This window comes from Caretta caretta, chromosome 1, assembly GCF_965140235.1.
Source record: "Caretta caretta isolate rCarCar2 chromosome 1, rCarCar1.hap1, whole genome shotgun sequence".
NCBI lineage: Eukaryota > Metazoa > Chordata > Testudines > Cheloniidae > Caretta > Caretta caretta.
The window spans coordinates 292,142,469-292,161,334 of NC_134206.1; the positions used below are offsets into that span (position 1 = coordinate 292,142,469).

Genomic DNA, 18,866 nt, shown 5'->3' on the forward strand with positions numbered 1-18,866 from the left:
GGCCGCCCTAGCCCCAGCCCCAGCATGCTTTCCAGAAGAGGAGCAGCCTGCCTGGGCTGGGGCCAAGGGCGAAGCGGCAAGCAGGAGGGGCCTCGGGGCAGAGCATGGGCAGGGCCACGCAGAGCTGTTTGGGGAGGCTTAGCGTCTGCCAGCCTGTGATACGTGCCTCCCATGGTGGAAATCCTTCCTTTCCCAAAATGCTGTTTATTATACTTTACAAGCAGAGACAAATCTCACCTCTTCATTTTCAATTTTGAGTGTGGCCAGTCGTGACTGTAGCTGTTGATACCTGAGCATAAGCTCTGCTTGTACCGGTTGCTGGGCACTGACCTGACAAACCTAACAAAGAATCAAAAATGGCTATTAGACTCAGAGAAAATTTCAATTCACCAACACCAGCTTCTGTCACTCTCTTTAAAACCAGATGAATTGCTGCTGAAACTATTAAAAATGTAATTTAATTTAGATTTTCATTTTCCAAATCAATTATTTTTAGTATGTATGTACTATAAGCCCTCGTCTACACTATGGGGATAGGTTGATTTTAAAATGAATGCTTCTACACAACCAACCCCGTTCCATTGACCTAAAGGGCTCTTAAAATCAACTTCTGCACTCCTCCCCGGTGAGGGGAGTAGCGCTAAAATCGACCTTGCTGGGTCAAATTTGGGGTAGTGCAGACGCAATTCGACGGTATTGGCCTCCGGGGGCTATCCCAGAGTGCTCCAATGTGACCACTCTGGACAGCACTTTGAACTCTGATGAACTAGCCAGGTACACAGGAAATGCCCTGGGAAATTTTGAATTTCATTTCCGGTTTGATCAGTGTGGAGAGCTCAGCAGCACAGGTGACCATGCAGTCCCCCCAGAATCGCAAACGAGCTCCAGCATGGACCAAAGGGCATGGTGGAGAGAGGCTACAAAAGAGACACACAGCAGTGCCACGTGAAAGTCAAGATGCTCAGGCATGCCTACCAAAAGACAAAGGAGGCAAACAGTCGCTCTGGGTCAGAGCCCCATACATGCCGCTTCTATGATCAGCTACATGGCATTCTAGGTGGGGACCCTTCCACTACCCCACCACTGTCTGTGGACACCTGCAAGGGGGAGTCTCATGCAACAGGGAGGAGGATTTTGTAGATGAGGAAGAGGAGAAGGAGAATGCGCAGGAGGCAAGCGGTGAATCTGTTCTCCCAGGCAGCCAGGACGTTTTCATCACTCTGGAGCCAATACCCTCCCAAGGCAGGATTCCCGACCCTGAAGCCGGAGAAGACAGCTCTGGTGAGTGCACATTTGTAACTGCAGTACAGGGTTTAAAAGCAATAGTGTTTAATGTTTGATTTGCCCTGAAGAATTGGGATGCATTCGTGGCCAGTACAGCTACTGGAAAAATCTGTTAACGTGTCTGGGGATGGAGCGGGAATCCTCCAGGGACATCTCCATGAAGCTCTCCTGGAGATACTCTGAAAGCCTTTGCAGAAGGTTTCTGGGGAGGGCTGCCTTATTTCGTCCTCCATGGTAGGACACTTTACCACGCCAAGCCAGCAGCAAGTAGTCTGGAATCACTGCAGCACAAAGCATGGCAGCGAATGGTCCTGGGTTTTGGTCGCATTCAAGCAACATTAGGTCTTTATATTTCTGTGTTAGCCTCAGGAGAGTGATATCATTCATGGTCACCTGGTTGAAATAGGGGAATTTTTGTAAGGGAACAGTAAAAGGAACCCGTTCATGCTGGGTTGCTTGTACTTGGCTAAAAGGGATCACCCTGGAGAACAGCCACGCGGCAGGGGGAGGGGTGAAGGGATCATCCCAGAGAATAGCCATGCGGCGGGGTGGGGGGAGGTGTGTGCTGTACATCCACCCGAAAACCGTAGCCCCTCCTTTTAAATGTGAAACCCAACAGGCATTGCTTGCTATGGGAAAGGATGGCGCTGCAGTCTGAAACCATTCCCACATGTTACGAAGGCAGAAGAAGCCAACCCTGCATATCAAAAGGCTTACCATGGCTGCTTGGAAACCGAATACTGTTGCCCAGCCATTTGTGATGTATCACCATACCGGCAGGTGCTCAATATAAAAGGCAAAATGCGAACTTGTACCTAAAGCACATGTGCTGTCTGTTGTGAATTACTTCATTCACTGTGAAAGAGTCTTACTTTTGTTCTCAGAAATGTGTCATCTTAAAATTTACTCTCCCTTTTTATCTCCTCCCAGGCGCAAATGTTTCTATGCTCCCCATCATCTCTGTCCCTGAGGTTATCGCAGATTAGACGGTGAAAAAAACACACTCGCAATGACATGTTTTCCGAGCTCATGTAGTCCTCCTGCACTGATAGGGCACAGCTTAATGCATGGAGGCATTCAGTGGCTGAGGCCAGGAAAACATTAAGTGAGCACGAAGAGCAGAGGCAGGAGGCAATGCTGAGGCTAGTGGGGGAAAAAACGGACATGATGAAGCGTCTGTTGGAGCCAACAAGAGCACAGACCCACACTGCATCCACTGTATAACCGCCTGCCCTCCTCCCCAAGTTCCATATCCTCCTCACCCAGACGCCAAAGAACACAGGGGGAGGCTCCGGGCACCTAGCCACTCCACTCCAGAGGATGGCCCAGGCAACAGAAGATTGTCATTCAAACAGTTTTAATTTGTAGTGTGACTACAATAAGCAATGTGGCCTTGTCCTTCCCTCCTCCTACACCCCACCCCACCCGGGCTACTTTGTCAGTTATCTCACTTTTTAAAAAAAAATTAATAAAGAACGAATGCATAGTTTCAGGACGATAGTTACTTTATTTCGTTTGCCAGCTGTGATCGAAGGGGGGTTTGCAGCAAGGAGAAATACACATAACTGTCACACCGTAGCCTGGCCAGTCATGAAATTGGTTTTCAAAGCCTCTCTGATGTGCAGCAGGCCTATCTGCGCTCTTCTAATCACCCTAGTGTCTGGCTGCTCAAAATCGGCCACCAGGCGATTTGCCTCAACCTCCCACCCCGCCATAAACGTCTCCCCCTTACTCTCACAGATATTATGGAGCACACAGCAAGCAGCAATAACAATGGGAATGTTGGTTGCTCTAAGGTCTAACCTAGTCAGCAAACAGCACCAGCAAGCTTTTAAACGTCCAAAGGCACATTCTACCACCATTCTGCACTTGGTCAGCCTATAGTTGAATTGCTCCTTACTACTGTCCAGGATGCTTGTGTACGGCTTCATGAGCCCTGGGAGCAAGGGGTAGGCTGGGTCCCCAAGGATAACTATTGGCATTTCTACAGCCCCAATGGTAATTTTTTGGTCTGGGAAGTAAGTCCCTTCTTGCAACTGCTTGAACAGCCTGGAGTTCCTAAAGATGCGAGCGTCATGCACCTTTCCCGGCCATCCCATGTTGATGTCGGTGAAATGTCCCTTGTGATCCACCAGTGCTTGCAGCACCATTGAGAAGTATCCCTTGCGGTTTACGTACTGGTTGGCAAGGTGGTCCGGAGCCAAGATAGGGATATGTGTTCTGTCTATCGCCCCACCACAGTTAGGGAACCCCATTGAAGCAAAGCCATCCAGTCTGACCTGCACATTTCCCAGAGTCACTCTTGATAGCAGAACATCAGTGATTGCATTGGCTACTTGGATCACAGCAGTCCCCACAGTAGACTTGCCTACTCCAAATTGATTCCCAACTGACCGGTGCAGTCAGGCGTTGCAAGCTTCCACAGGGCTATCGCCACTCACTTCTCAACCGTCAGGGTAGCTCTCATCTTGGTATTCCTGTGCTTCAGGGCGGGGAAAAGCAACTCACAAAGTTCAAGGAAAATGGCCTTATGCATGCGAAAATTTCGCAGCCACTGTGAATCATCCCATACCTGCAACACTATGAGGTCCCACCAGTCTGTGCTTGTTTGCTGGACCCAGAATCGGCGTTCCACTGTATCAACCTGCCCCACTGCAGCCATGATGTCCCAATTGCCACATCCTGTGCTTTCAGGAACATCTATGTCCATGCCCTCATCACAATCGTCCTCATGCTGGTGTTTCTTAGCCCAGTTCTGCACATACTCCAGGATAATGAACAAGGTGTTTACAATGCTCACAACAGCAGCAGTGAGCTGAGCGGGCTCCATGCTTGCCATGGTATGGCATCTGCACGGGTAACCCAGGAAGAAAGGCACAAAATGACTGTCTGCCGTTGCTTTCATGGAGGGAGGGGGGACTGACGGCATGTATCCAAAACCAAACTCGACAATGTTTTTGCCCCATCAGGCATTGGGAGCTTAACCCAGAATTCCAATGGGCAGCGGAGACTGCGGGGAACTGTGGGATAGCTACTCACAGTGCACCGCTCTGTAAGTTGATGCTAGCCACGGTATTGAAGACACATTCCGCTGACTTAATGCGCTTAGTGGGGACATACACAATCGACTGTAAAAAATAGACTTCTAAAAATCGACTTCTATAAAATCTACCTAATTTCACAGTATAGACATACCCTAAGATGAGGAAATAGTCACAATATTCTATGAAAATAGATAGGAATTGATGTTCCTCTGCAATATGGCTTTTGGCTGCTACAGGGCCACAAAGCAGTGCACATCCAAGATTTCCCTTGCGGAAGGGAAATCCCCAGATACTGTAGCATTCTATGCTCCCACCAGTCCCTAATGTAGTGGAAAATAGGGGCATGGTTGGAGACCGCTTGCATTCTGGCAATCTCCAGATGATATGCTCCAAGTGCAGTGCAGAACAGCTCTGAGGCCCCTCTAAGTTGCACTGGGAAGCCCCACTGGGTGGTTCGTGATATAAAGCCATCATTGCCTCTGTTTCTGTGCTGGGCACATCTTGGAAACGAAGAGAATCTGAGCCAATGTCATTATAGTGTAATACAAAACACAACAACAAAGGATTGCTCTTGCATCAGAATTATTTTGAGCAACTCTGAATAGCATGTTTCCAGATCTGCCAAAGGTTTTGTTTGCTGATCCATTTGTGTCTGCATAAATAATACTGGCTTACATTTCACTTTAACTAGATTCTTTGTAGAAGTGGATGAAAGCCACATCCTGCAGAAAATAATTCAGAATTCACACCAGGGAAGTTTTCCTTTGTGCAGAAACAGAAATTATTGGTTTGGATTTACCCTACTTGTCTCTAAGAAGTCACTAACTACTGACCTCATCACCCATATGAGACTGGAACTCAAATTTCATTGGCGGACAAAAGGCAGTGGGGTACATCTCCATGAATCTCTGCTTGTCACTTCGTGGCTCCAAGCTGTCAACAGCATTCTCAATTATATCTAGGCCCTCATGTCTAGATGTTTCAAGGTTATACTCTGCAGAGAGATATGTTCTTAGGGCTCTGTTCAGACTTGCATGGTATCCAAGATCGGAACACTAATAACACAACAAAGAGAGAAGAAAACAAATTTAAAAAGCAGAGACATTTTGCAATAGCCATAACATAAAAAACTGCGTAACAACAATTAAGAACTAATAGTATCAATGTTTTGTTTTTTTCATCTGCAAAGTGCTTTACAAACTAACTAATTAAACCTCACAACAGCCATGTCAAGGTGATAAGTAGCTATTATTCCCATCTGATGGATGGAAAAATGAAAGCAGAGAGATTAAAGCACAATTTCAAAAGGGAGACCAGAGGTCTGTACACAGAAGCGAATTCATGTTTCTGGATATACACGTGCAATTGCCACAGTTGCACAGAAAAATGGGAGTTTGTACACGCTAATGGACACGTTTCTATATCATTTCTGTGTATGAACCTTAGACTTTTTTTTTTATCTGGTCTTATATAACCTCTCCAAGACAAGCTAGTAAAGTCAGTGGCATAGTCAGAATTAAAATTAGAGTTCCCGTTTGTCAGTCCAGTGCTTGGATTAACACCCAAAGCACTCTCCTCTCTTTGAGATGTTTTTTGGTTTAAATCACAATGAAATCCTCCTCTAAAACAGAGTAAAAATGTATTTAGTAAAACGTTTTAAAAAGAGTAAAAATGCCTCTTAAAACATCATTGATTTGCTTTTTCCATCTTTTATTCATATTTTAAAGCTATAACTAAGCAAATAATATTCATCAACACCTATTTTTAAAGAAAATCAGAGCTTTCAGGCTTGATCCTGCCTTGGTTTACACTTTCAGAACCTCTGTCAGGAGGCTGTTTGCAGCAGAACAAAATGTCCAGTATCTGCTAGGGCAGTGGTTCTCAACCAGGGGTATGTGTATCCCTGGGGGTACTCTGAGGTATTCCAGGGGATATTCAACTCATCTAGGTCAGTGTTTCTCAATCTGGGGGTTGCAGCCCCGAGGGGGGTTGAGGTCTGGGTTTAGGGGAGTCGCATTAGGGGGTGGCAAGCAGGGCAACTGCCTGGACCCCACAAAGCTAAGTAACATGCTTCAGCCACACTGCCTGGGGCTTGGGCTTCACACAACGTTCACAAGTGAAAAACAGGCTCAAGTGTCACACTGAAATGTAAGTACAATATTTATACTCCAATCGATTTATTTTATAAATATAAGGTAAAAATGAGAAAATCAGCAATTTCTCAGTAATAGCGTGCTGTGACACTTTTGTAATTTTATGTCTGTTTTTGTAAGCAAGTAGTTTTTAAGTGAGGTGAAACTTGAGGTACACAAGACAAATCAGACTCCTGAAAGGGTTACAGTAGTCTGAAAAGGTTGAGAACCACTGTACTAGGGTGTCCCCAAGGACACTACAGCCTTAAGAGAGGTTGGCACCAGTCAGGGAGGGTGCATGGCTAGGGCAGTTGGGGAACATGCTACTTCAGTGCATCCCCCAGTCACCTTCAGTCACCCTGGGAGCCCAACTGAAGTTTAAAGCTGTCCTCCCTCTGCAGAGCCCATAGGTAGAATGGTGCAAAAAGGCACTTTGCATTCCACCCCACTCCAGCAGGGTGAAGCAAGCCTATTGTGTATTCGTGCATATGCACCTCCCTCTTAACTGTTATAGTCTCTTAGGGAAAGTAATATCATGCTTTGATCCCTCTGTCTTATATATACAAAGAATTTCCAAACTATTTACCATAGCTGAGTGTAAAAATTCCCTTCAATGAAAACAAATCTTTCACACCTTGCTACATGTTTAGGACTCTAATCACTAGTCCTAAGAGATCAAATTCTGCTCTGAAATCTATGACGAAAAAGGGTTGTTTCATTCACATTACTGACCACAAAACTACTGTGATGAGCAGCAGCTTTCAGCCTTAGAGGTAACTGCAGGTCATTTACTGCTGATGGGATAATGGCCACCCAAAACACAATACATGAACCATTTTAAATCTACAAAAGAAGGATTTCAATCTTAGTCAAGTGCATGTCCAATGATAGCCTTTCCCCACCACACTGGAAAATTTGTGTTACATTTACTGAAACCAAAGTCCCTAACTTTTTAATCTAACCACATCCATATTTTAAAGGTTTCCACACTAAAAAAATAAGGGTGTTAGCATTTATTTGTAAAGGAATTACCTCTCTCTGTTTTTCCCCTTGTTCTGTGTTAAATAAGCTTTTTAATTCAACTCACTATCTTGCATGAAAAGACAGACAAAAATTGATGGTAAGAAAGAGGATCAGGCCAGCTGTTTTTATTTTAGGAGTATTAATTTCAGCAAGAACTCATGGGAGGCTAAACTGAGAGGAAAAAGAAATACAAATGGCAATGGCTAGTTTTACTGTAGTGGCCAGTTAGTTACTTGTTTTAAAACTACAAACAGTTAGAATCTGAATTTAGGAAAATAGGAACTTTCAGATTTGTATTAACAAAATAACTTATTGATTTATAGAGGAAATCACAACAAGAAGCACATGGAATTTTGATGTAGCTTCTCCAGAGAGCCAAAAAATGGTGTTGCAGCCTTCATCCTCTGATAGTCCCAAAGATGCCAGGATTCACCCCTCAATTCACTAAGCAACCATCTTCAACCACAAGAAGAAAAACCACAATCATCATTAGTTTGGGTAAATAAGGCTGCATGGGACACTCTTTGAAACTTAGTACTGCTTCTGAATCAACCTGAAGGGTTTCTCAAGTGAAGGACACCTTCTTCAGCACTTCACAGCACTCTTATTGCCAGCAAGAGAAGTGAGAATGAGACTTCTGCACAGTAGATTTGTACATGGAGTTTAATGTTTGAATCTGGATTTGTGCTTCAAAATTAATATGTGAATAAAAATAAAATTTGACTGAATGACAATTTGCCTTTACTTTGTTTAACAAGAAAATCCAGACACTCTAACCCCCTTCCCCCCCACAAAAAAACACCCCCCCCCCCAAAAAAAAAACAAAAACTCTATGAAGCTTGGTACCTCAAAGGCCTGGGTTAAAATATACCTATATATTTTCAAACAATGCCCCAATCCAAAACCCAATTTGTTGTGGATGGATCAGAGATTTTTGCACTCCGTGAAAGGTTCTGTCAGGCAGTATCCCAAAGACTACTAAGAAAAGAAAGGATGAAAGGTTTAATCTACCACCAGAGTAAACTTGCAATGACAGGTGAAAAATAGGGATGGCTGAACCAGTTTGGAAATGATAAGAGTCACCATTTTTTAACCTTCCTCCATTTCTAGAACCAAAACTATCTAAAAGTTTCAGAACCTTACAAACTGCTGTCACTGCTAGGAGTGCAATTGTCAAATCTCTCACAAAAGCACATTCTCTCAAGATTTTCAGACTCTAGCCTGCAGAGCCAAGACATCTGGAAAGTTTGAATAAGCAACCAAAACATTTTGACATTTATCCAAACTGAACTCAACCTCTGAACCTTTGTGAGATTCACTCATCAATAAGTGAAAGCAGAAAGTCCTTGTGGTTAAAGAGATCCATAGCCAACTAATGGATAGCCATTGAAGCTGGACAGATGATCTGAATAAGCTCTCCCCTAGCATCTATTGATGAACTGTGCAAAAGACTTCAGGAGCAGACTGCATTTGCATAGACACAACTACTTTGCCTACATGATCAGTAGACAGACCTGCTTTGCAAAGTGATGAATTTTGGCTGTTTTGGGTTAAAGTTCACTTTAGATTTGGATGCAGGTATAATAAAATGTTGTTATGCTTATTGTATGTATAAAGGGCAGCAGAACCTTACGTAGTATGCTCTAATTGAGAAGGTGAGGTCCTTCAACCTCACTTGCTAAGTGGAGATAGTGATGCCAAGTCCAAGTGAAAGTCAGAGCGGGTCAGCACACAGTGTAGACTCTGTTTAAAGGGCCTTATATATCATTTGACCTTTCCCCTCCAGTGTTTAAAGACAGAGCTGAATGGATTCAATTGCGCATCCTTGTTTCCTCTCAAAGATCTCTAGAACTGAAATCACACTAATAAACTGGCCTGGGGGCTTAGTCCTGGTGTGGGGACAGGGCTGTGGTGAAACACCACGCAGAACAGGCAGCAGCAGTGAGTTCCTCTCTACCCAGTGAAATCATTAGGAGATGGGTTATATGGTGGAAACTCAAACCATGACATCACAGCAAAGAGAAGCAGCAGCCGTGAGCAACAGCAGCAGTAGAAACAGCAGTGGCAAGCTGAAGCAGAGGTTTCAGAGTAGCAGTCGTGTTAGTCTGTATAGGCAAAAAGAAAAGGAGGACTTGTGGCACCTTAGAGACTAACCAATTTATTTGAGCATAAGCTTTCATGAGCTATGAAGTGAGCTGTAGCTCACGAAAGCTTATGCTCAAAAAATTTGTTAGTCTCGAAGGTGCCACAAGTACTTCTTTTCTTTTTGAAGCAGAGGTCTCACTCAATCATCTCCCAAACCCACCCTAATATACCCCGGGACTCTGATACTTTGCTGACCACAGATAAGCTGTGAGTGAGGTTGTCAAGGTTCCTTCCCCACTCTGAACTCTACGGTACAGATGTGGGGACCTGCATGAAAAACCCCCTCAGCTTATTTTTACCAGCTTAGGTTAAAACTTCCCCAAGGTACAAACTATTTTACCTTTTGCCCTTGGACTTTATTGCTGCCACCATCAAGCATCTAACAAATATATAAAAGGGAAAGAGCCCGATTGGAAACATCTTTCCCCCCAAAAACCTCCCAAACCCTACACCCCCTTTCCTGGGGAAGGCTTGATAAAAATCCTCACCAATTTGCACAGGTGAACACAGACCCAAACCCTTGGATCTTAAGAACAATGAAAAAGCAATCAGGTTCTTAAAAGAAGAATTTTAATTAAAGAAAAGGTAAAAGAATCACCTCTGTAAAATCAGGATGGTAAATACCTTACAGGGTAATCAGATTCAAAACACAGAGAATCCCTCTAGGCAAAACCTTAAGTTACAAAAAGACACAAAAACAGGAATATACATTCCATTCAGCACAACTTATTTTATCAGCCATTTAAACAAAACAGAATCTAATGCATATTTAACTAGATTGCTTATTCACTCTTTACAGAAGTTTTGACCTGCATTCCTGCTCTGGTCCCGGCAAAAGCAACACACAGACAGAGACAAACCTTTGCTTCCCTCCCTTCCGGCTTTGAAAGTATCTTGTCTCCTCATTGGTCATTTTGGTCAGGTGCCAGCGAGGTTATCCTAGCTTCTTAACCCTTTACAGGTGAAAGGGTTTTTCCTCTGGCCAGGAGGGATTTAAAGGTGTTTACCCTTCCCTTTATATTTATGACAGGGGTGCAACTGAGGGAAAGGCATGTTAAACAGACATTTGTCTACTGGAATTTCACACCTGAAGGTGGGAAACTGAAGGAAAGGACTCCTGTCCAAAATAGTGTGGGGCAGGAGTTCACTTATGATTTGCATACTTTTGAATCACTGTTGCAATGTTTTCCCAAATTAATGCTGTGATCCCTCTCCCTTTTATTAAAAGTTTTCTTTTATATACACAGACTTAGTGCTTGCCATTGGGGAAGTACTGACTCGTGGAAATGCCCAGAGGTGGTGTTTAGTTTTCCTAGACTTTTGGGTGCAGCAGGTTCAAGCTGGTTTTCATAGATTCTAAGGCTAGAAGGGACTATTGTGATCATCTAATCTGACCTCGTGTGTAATACAGGCATAGAACTTGCCCAAAATAGCTCCTAGAGCGGATCTTTTAAAAAAACATCCAATCTGGATTTAAAAATGGTTAGTGATGGAGAATCCACCATGACACTTGGTAAATTGTTCCAGTGGTTAATTACTCTCACTGTTAAAAATGTACACCTTATTTCCAGTCTGAATTTGTTTCACTTCAATTTCCAGCCCCTGGATCTTGTTATACCTTTCTCTGCTAGTCTGAAGAGCCCATTATTGAAAATTTGTTCCCCATGTAGGTAGTTATAGACTGTAATCAAGTCAGTCCCAACCTTCTCTTTGTTAAACTAAATAGATTAGGCTCCTTGAGTCTATCACTATCAGACAGGTTTTCGAGTCTTAATTGTTCTCATGGCTCTTCTATGAACCCTCTCCAATTTATAAAAATCCTTCTTGAATTGTGGGCACCAGAACTGGACACAATATTCTAACAGTGGCCCACCAAATCCAGAGGTAAAATAATCTTCCTACACCTACTTGAGATTTCCCTGTTTATGCTTCCCAGGATTGCATTTGCTCTTTTGGCCACAGTGTCACTCTGGGAGCTCAAGTTCAGCTGACTATGCACTACAATCCAAAAATCTTTTTCAGAGTCACTGCTTCCCAGGCTTGAGTCCCCCATCCTGTAAGTACGGCCTACATTCTTTGTTCCTAGGTGTATACGTTTTCTATATTAAAAACCAATATTGTTTGCTTGTGCCCCGTTTATCAAGTGACCTAGATCACGCTGAATCAGTGTCCTGTCCTCTTCGTTATTTACCACTCCCCAAATTTTTGGGTCATGTGCAAACTATCAGTGATTATTTTATGTTTTCTTCCCAGTCCATTGATAAAAATGTTAAATAAAGTAGACACAAGAACCAATCCCTGAACCACACTGGAAACAGACCCACTTGGTGAGGATTCTCTGTTTTATAGTTATATTTTGAGATCTTTCAGTTAGCCAGTTAATCCACATAATGTGTGACATGTAAATTTTACATCATACTAGTTTTTAAATCAAGATATCATGCAGCACCAAGTCAAATGCCTTACAGAAGACTATTACATGAACACTATGACCTTTATCAAAAAAATTTGTATTCTCGTCCCCGCCCCCCAGCAAAAAGGCATATCAAGTTAGTTTGACGGGATCTAACTTCCATAAACCCATGTTATTTGCATTAATTACATTACCCTCCTTTAGTTCTTTATTAATCTACTCCTGTATCAGCCGTACTCCATTATCTTGCCCAGGATCAAAGTCAGACTGACAGGTCTATAATTACCTGGGTCATCCAATTTACCCTTTTAAAAAATTGTCACATTAGCTTTCTTCCAGTCTTCTGGATGTTCCCCAGTAATCCATGATTCAGTGAAACATTAACTGTCCAGCAAGCTCCTCAGCCAGCTTTTTAAAAGCTCTTGGATGCAAGTTATCTGGACCTGCTAATTTAAAAGTATCTAACTTTAGTAGCTTCTGTTTCCAGAGTAGCCTTAACAATGCTGTAGCAACTTCTCAAACAACTCCAGGAATCATGGTGGAGCCTGTAGCTCCTTCCTCCCTTTCCCCTTGGCTACTAGTGCTCTTATAAACTATCCCTCTGGAGCATGCCCAGCAGCTGCTGAGGGGTGGGGCCTCCCTAGCCCAGGACTGCTCTATGCCATGCCTTGATTTAGTTTGGGGTCTGCAAACCCCAACACAGAAACTTATGAAATAAAGATGGTGAGCTGCATAGAATTTAGCCTTATTTCAAATGTGATCTATGAATGACTACAAAAGCACAGGACACGACATCTTTAGAGGACAAATCAACTTCATGAAGGGTTTGGTCAGAAGCAATACCCACAACATTAGAAATCCCTTTAAACTCCTATTCATCCCAAACATTACTACAGAACATAATTAGAAGGCCTCCAAGGAAGAATGAATAGTGAATATTTTATATATTCCAGGGCTACAGGCAGATTTGCTGTTGATGCTGTTCTGTTTTGATTGCTGTTTCTTCAGCATTTACTGTTACATTATGTGGGTGCTTGAAATGTCTGAAAAAGGGCTCATACCTTCCTATTACAAACAGACAAACCTTGTAATCTGAATGGCATAGCAATTTTCAAATAACTGAACAATGATATGCACCATATGGACAAGCACTCAGATTAACAGGGGTATGTACTGTACTGCTGCTCAGAGATCTCTAGTTTTAAGAAACATCCCCACAAACCAAATGAAGCTTGCTCAGTCTAGTTGAAAAACATTCTCTTCCAGTTTTTCCACACAATATAAGTCAAAAGTACACTCTCTCCTGCAAATGAAGTAAATCTACAGTAGGTCCAATAGAAGGGAAATAATCTATTTAAGAGACATCCAAATTCCTCTGCTTGCATAAAAAGGAAATAGAAACAATTGTACATATTCAAGAATGTTTATCCTACCACTCATTTTACCAAGGTTGGCCTCAAAACTTATTCCATAAAATGATTAAGACTCAAGGTACATTTTTATCTGGCTTTTCTTATGAAGGCTTAATAAGATTATTAACTGCACAGCAGCATTTTAAGAAAGAAGCACTAGGCTTTGTTAATTAAATGAATGAATTGAAGAGTTCAAAGTGAGTTCAGGGTTCAGCTGAAGAGTTACAGTTTAGGATCATCTGTATGAATTTGCCAAAATCAAGTTGTATTACATTTTAGGGTAATATACACACTATGAACTGTTACTTGAAAAATTTAATCCTGTTCATTCTGTTGCAATACTCCCAAAAGAAATTATTTACTTTGTAGTTCTTTTCAAATGCAGAAATGTGTACATATGTGTACACACACACAAAATATTTAAACACATCCTATAACATGCGGTCATTAAGATAGGCTAATATGACAGAACACCTCTTCTATGTTAATTTATTTGCATAATTAGATAATTTATTACAATCAGTATACAAAATAGTTCATTGTACACCTGCACATAGCTAAGTCATCACTGCAAGATATATGTATCCAGTGGCATGGGTTGCTTCTCAGTATTATGTATTGAATATATACTGCCCAACATAGGACTAGATTCCATATTACTCTGGTCCTTTTGCACAACTCAGGCAGTGTAACCAGCTCCATCCCATTCCCAATCTCTCCTGTATGATCAGCACTTAGATGCAGTGGAGAACTGACTTCATAATGTGTACGTGCAAGGATGCATGGGAGGGAGGGCAGATGATGACAAGGTAGAGAAGACAGAGAGCGAATAAGCAACTACAACACTGAATTTCCTCACTTTTGTAAATTTAAGTCAGGATTGTAACATTGCATTAATAGTTTTACAGCATGAGATTTCTTAAATTCACCACAACATGTGGGCAGTAGAAAGCATGTTTCATATTGTGATTATGAACCCAAAAGCCTTGTGAGAACTTTTCCATTTACAAAACACTGTTTCCTTTGTGAAATAGTAAACACTTAAAAAAAAATCTATACTGACTTCTTATATAGACAATATTCTGATTAGACATGAATGTCTGAAAGACACTTCATTTAAACATTACGTGACAGCAACATTACATTGCTGAACATGGCTCTGAACCAATTTCCAGCTACACATAATTACAGCTGAGTCCTGTAAATCAATGGTGTAAATGGAGTGCAAAGTCCAATCCTTCATTTAAATTCTTTAAGGAATGGTCATATTTAAAACAATGTTGCCTATTTAAAATTGTTATTGCATATATTCACCCATGGCTTGAAAAGCTACTCATCCATTATGAATAGGTATCTTTCCCATGCAAGTGCCACTAAATTCTGTTGATTTTAAGTTTTCTGACATTAAAAAATCCAGTCTTTATGATTGTGCCAATAGCTTTTCAAACATGAACCTCAAATGTTAGCCAATGCAATGTTGTCTTTGTAAGTCTGTCGACAAACAGCTTCAGTGCTTCTGCTTCTGGTAGTATCTTTCCTCCAGGTCAGTGAAAACAGTTTGGTCTGGTCAGTTTTCACTCCTGCTATTGAAAACTCTGTGGAGATCAGTGAAATTGACAGAATCAGGTCAATTTTCCAATCTGCAGCTTGAGAAAGTTCTTTCCAAAACTGGAAACAGGGACTGGAGCTATTCTCTGGGGAGGATGACTCAAAAATAGAGGCCAGACAAGGTGACGATTAGCAGGGACATCACCAAAACCCTTGCAGAGGAGGCTCTGTAGTGATGGTGGTGGAAAAACAGAAAAAAATCCTCCTTTCCTCCTTCCAGCAGATAGACGGGGTGTACCTTTGTCAGATAACTACTAACTAGAGGCTACAAAAATGGAACCCCCAAACAGGGTCCAGGGACAGCAGTCTAAGAGTCTTGGAGAGCTTGATTTCTCACTTAACGTGTAGTCCCTGTACAGAGGAGGCTCTAATCTTAGATTAGTCCTCTGACTTTATCTTCTGACTATTAGGAGTCAGGTAAATTTTTCAGTGTATGAGGAGGTGGATTGGGGTGAGTGGATGCATGGATGTGGGTGGGGAAATGACAGAAAAGACAAATATGGGTGCTAAGGGAGAGAGATTTTGGGAGAACTGGGAGACAAAACAAAGGGGAAGAGAGGGAGCATGCAACAGAGTAAAAGAAAGAGGAAGAGAAGAGGAAACTGGAAAAGAGGAAATAAATGATATTGAGAAAACAGCAAGAAAAGATACGCCATTTCTTAGAAGAAAGAAGGAAAAAAGGTATTGTGAAGGCAGAAGGAAAATAAAATAACAAAAGCAAGAGAAATTACGTAAGTTACATTAAAAATATTTATATTAAAAGGAAGTTATAATGTTACAATATTATAATTAAACACTAAACTACACAGCTATTCTAGTCCATTAAATTGCAGTGGGGATTTTGCACCTTGGCTAGTCAGTGTCACGTAAATTTTTCAAGGCCTGCAATAAACCCATGCTATAAAACAGAGTCAAGCAAGCTTGTCCCATAATATAGAACATCTTGATGTCAGTGCATGACATTTGTGAATATATATGCCATTTAAAGTGTAGTTCTACTCTGAAAAGTGATTATAAATATGGTGATCTGATGTTTCCTGTCTCAAAGTTTTCTGTATCTAATACAATAAGTTTACTTTTTTTTTTTTAAAATGCCAGGCCTGCAACCTCATCCTGGGCTCAGAGTCAAGCTGGGTTTCTTCCATCACTTGCATACAGATTCTGCAGGCCAAATTCTGATAAGTTACACCTGTGTAACCCCACTGCCTTCAATGGCTTTGTACAGATGTAACTCATTGAAACTCATCAGACATTTGTGTTGATGATGTACAAGGTGGAATTGATCCAGTATAGTCTATGCAGTGCTAACAGGACTAAAAATCAGTAAAAATGTATTTTTTGCCATTAAAATTAACATAAGTGATTCTGAGTACATATAAGGAACAGGGTTTTTTGAGTAAGGTACCATTTTTATGTGGTCACTTTAGAGAGTAAAACCACAGTTTAAAGTTTTTAACTTGCAGCATTAAAATTCTTCATTCTTGTTGCAGAAACATTTCCCACCATAATGTGGAAATGGCCAACCATTTCTGTGTTTAGTGCTATTGTTGCCATGTTTTCTCCAGTCACCTAGGGGAAAAAAATGAACCCAGCTTCCCACCAGCATTTGTTTTTGTAAAATATAAAACTAAAAGGAAAACCCATTGGTTCCACTATGAAATATTATAGCGATCAATATACTATATGATCAGTGACAAATGTAACTAAACATTGTACACGTCCTCTTTGAAGATGAAAAGCAGACAAAAAAACACTACGTATTACTCCTGAAGAGAATATAGGTATAAACATCAAGTACTTACATCAATTAAATCTGAAAGGTCATGAATATAATACTTGAAAACAGAAGCGTTGGTTGCTTCAAGGGTTAGTAGGTACTCATTTCGGGCTTTAATAGATTTCAGCTTGTTTTCAGAGTATTTTGCTTGACGCTGAGAAAGAAATTGTGTATTAATATAGAGAGAAAGTTTGAATACCTCAAATTTATCATTCAACAAAATAGATAAGTGCGCATGAATTGTTACTATCAACTAGAAAGAAACTTCAATTTTTGCTATGCATTTAACAGAAACACAATTTCAAAACCCCATCAACAGAAAATGTAATTTATGAACAAGCCATGTAATGAGGAAATTACGGGGAGTAAAATCACTCACTATCTCTGAATTACAAGTTCTCTGTAAGCTACTACTAGTTTATAACATTAATATATCTAACTAGCTACTGCTAGTTTATCACAGATTATATTAAACTCATTATATGCCACATATTTCCTTAATGGACAATCTCTCTCTAAAACCATTCTATAGAAACATATACATCTAAGCTACAGCTTCAAAGGAAACTCAGAACTACACTGAATTTATTTCAAATTAAACAGGACAACCAGCTTTTAATGAAATCCTATTTACTTTTTCCTTCATTTTCTCAATCTTCTTCACAGAACTCCTCCTCTGGTGTCTCTCCTCTAGTCGAATATGAAAGACAGGGTCTCCTGATCTCCCAATCTGTTTTTCTTCTTGCTTCTCTGCCTCCTTCAACTTGCTTTCTGCACTGATGCTCTCTGCATGATACATATGGTATGTTTTCATGACCTGTGGAAGAGACGGTCAAAGAAGAGTTAAGAGACAATGGATATAAAAAAGCTTCTCATAAAAAAAAAAATCACAGGGCCCCTGAATAAAAATACCATCTTATGAAGCCTCAGCAGGTGGCATGCGCTAAAGAAATAGAAGCAGCTTCTGTAGCTGAATAGTCAGCAAGGCCTAAGAAGCTTTCATAGGCTGGCAGACATTGAGGAGGACTCCCAGCTGGATAGGCTCAATGGTGACTTAGTCTCATTTGACAGCTTTTGAAACATGGCTTAGCACTGATTCTCAGCAGCCTGCTGTATGCTATTTCAGGTGAATATAGAACAGATGTTTTTTAAAGTTTTGTGCAAAAAAATCCCAAAAGCTTTTGGAGAACTCTAATTGTGCATAATGTATGTAAGTACTAAACTATTTAGCACTTAAGCTGTTGATAGAACTAAAATGTGATCTATATTGAAAATAAAACAGCAGACTGTTCACTTCCTTCCTTAATGAACACAGAAAATTTGGTACAGCATTTCAAAATGAGTTGATTTTTGAATACATTTGCAAACATAGGATTACAGCTTCTATGCAAAAATACCTAATATATGGAAATGATATTATTATATTACGGCAGGATGCATTCAGAACAGCACGGCACTGCGCTATGCACTATACATTTGCATAGTAAGAGATACTCCCTGCCCCAAAGACCCTACAATCTAAATAGACAAGACAGACAAAGGTTTGGAAGAGGAAGCAGCGATACAGCAGGGCAATGGCCAAGCTGGGTACAAAATGCAGGCCTATTGGGTCCCAGTTGTACATTGCTTAAATTTAACTGAATGTTATGTTTTACCCATTACATTTGGCATTCTTACTAAAAAGCACTTCTAACAGCAAGAAATAATCTATGCAGAGGGATTCATGTTATATATATATGAAATAAAAGAACTGATAAAATACAACAGATCATAATTTTTCAATAATTTTGTTTTGTAAAATAAACACTGAAAAGAACAGCAAGTGACGAGATTCCATTAAAGATGACATGAAAAGGAAATTAAAAATATGGGTTGTGGCCTTTAGAAGATACTTTTTATATAGAAGGCCTACAAGATTTTTTCAGCAAAAGCATGCCAGCCTCAGAATGAGAACCGTGCTCTTTTAGATCGGAGGCCAAGGCCTACCCCACCATCCGGGCCAAATAGGAAAGTCATCTAGTTTTTCTG

The 18,866-nt window shown here is 41.0% G+C and overlaps 1 protein-coding gene across 2 annotated transcripts in view; it reads right to left on the minus strand.

The window, feature by feature from the left end:
- The window catches only part of SRGAP1 (SLIT-ROBO Rho GTPase activating protein 1), a 233,063-nt gene that overhangs the window by 58,154 nt on the left and 156,043 nt on the right, over positions 1-18,866 (minus strand). For both annotated transcript variants that reach the window (XM_048835915.2, XM_048835914.2), the window contains exons 5-8: positions 17,473-17,655; positions 16,864-16,992; positions 5,162-5,383; positions 238-339 (exon numbers count right to left, since the gene is read on the minus strand). In XM_048835915.2, coding sequence (XP_048691872.2) covers positions 238-339; positions 5,162-5,383; positions 16,864-16,992; positions 17,473-17,655 — 636 coding nt within the window. The remainder of the gene's footprint in view (positions 1-237; positions 340-5,161; positions 5,384-16,863; positions 16,993-17,472; positions 17,656-18,866) is intronic.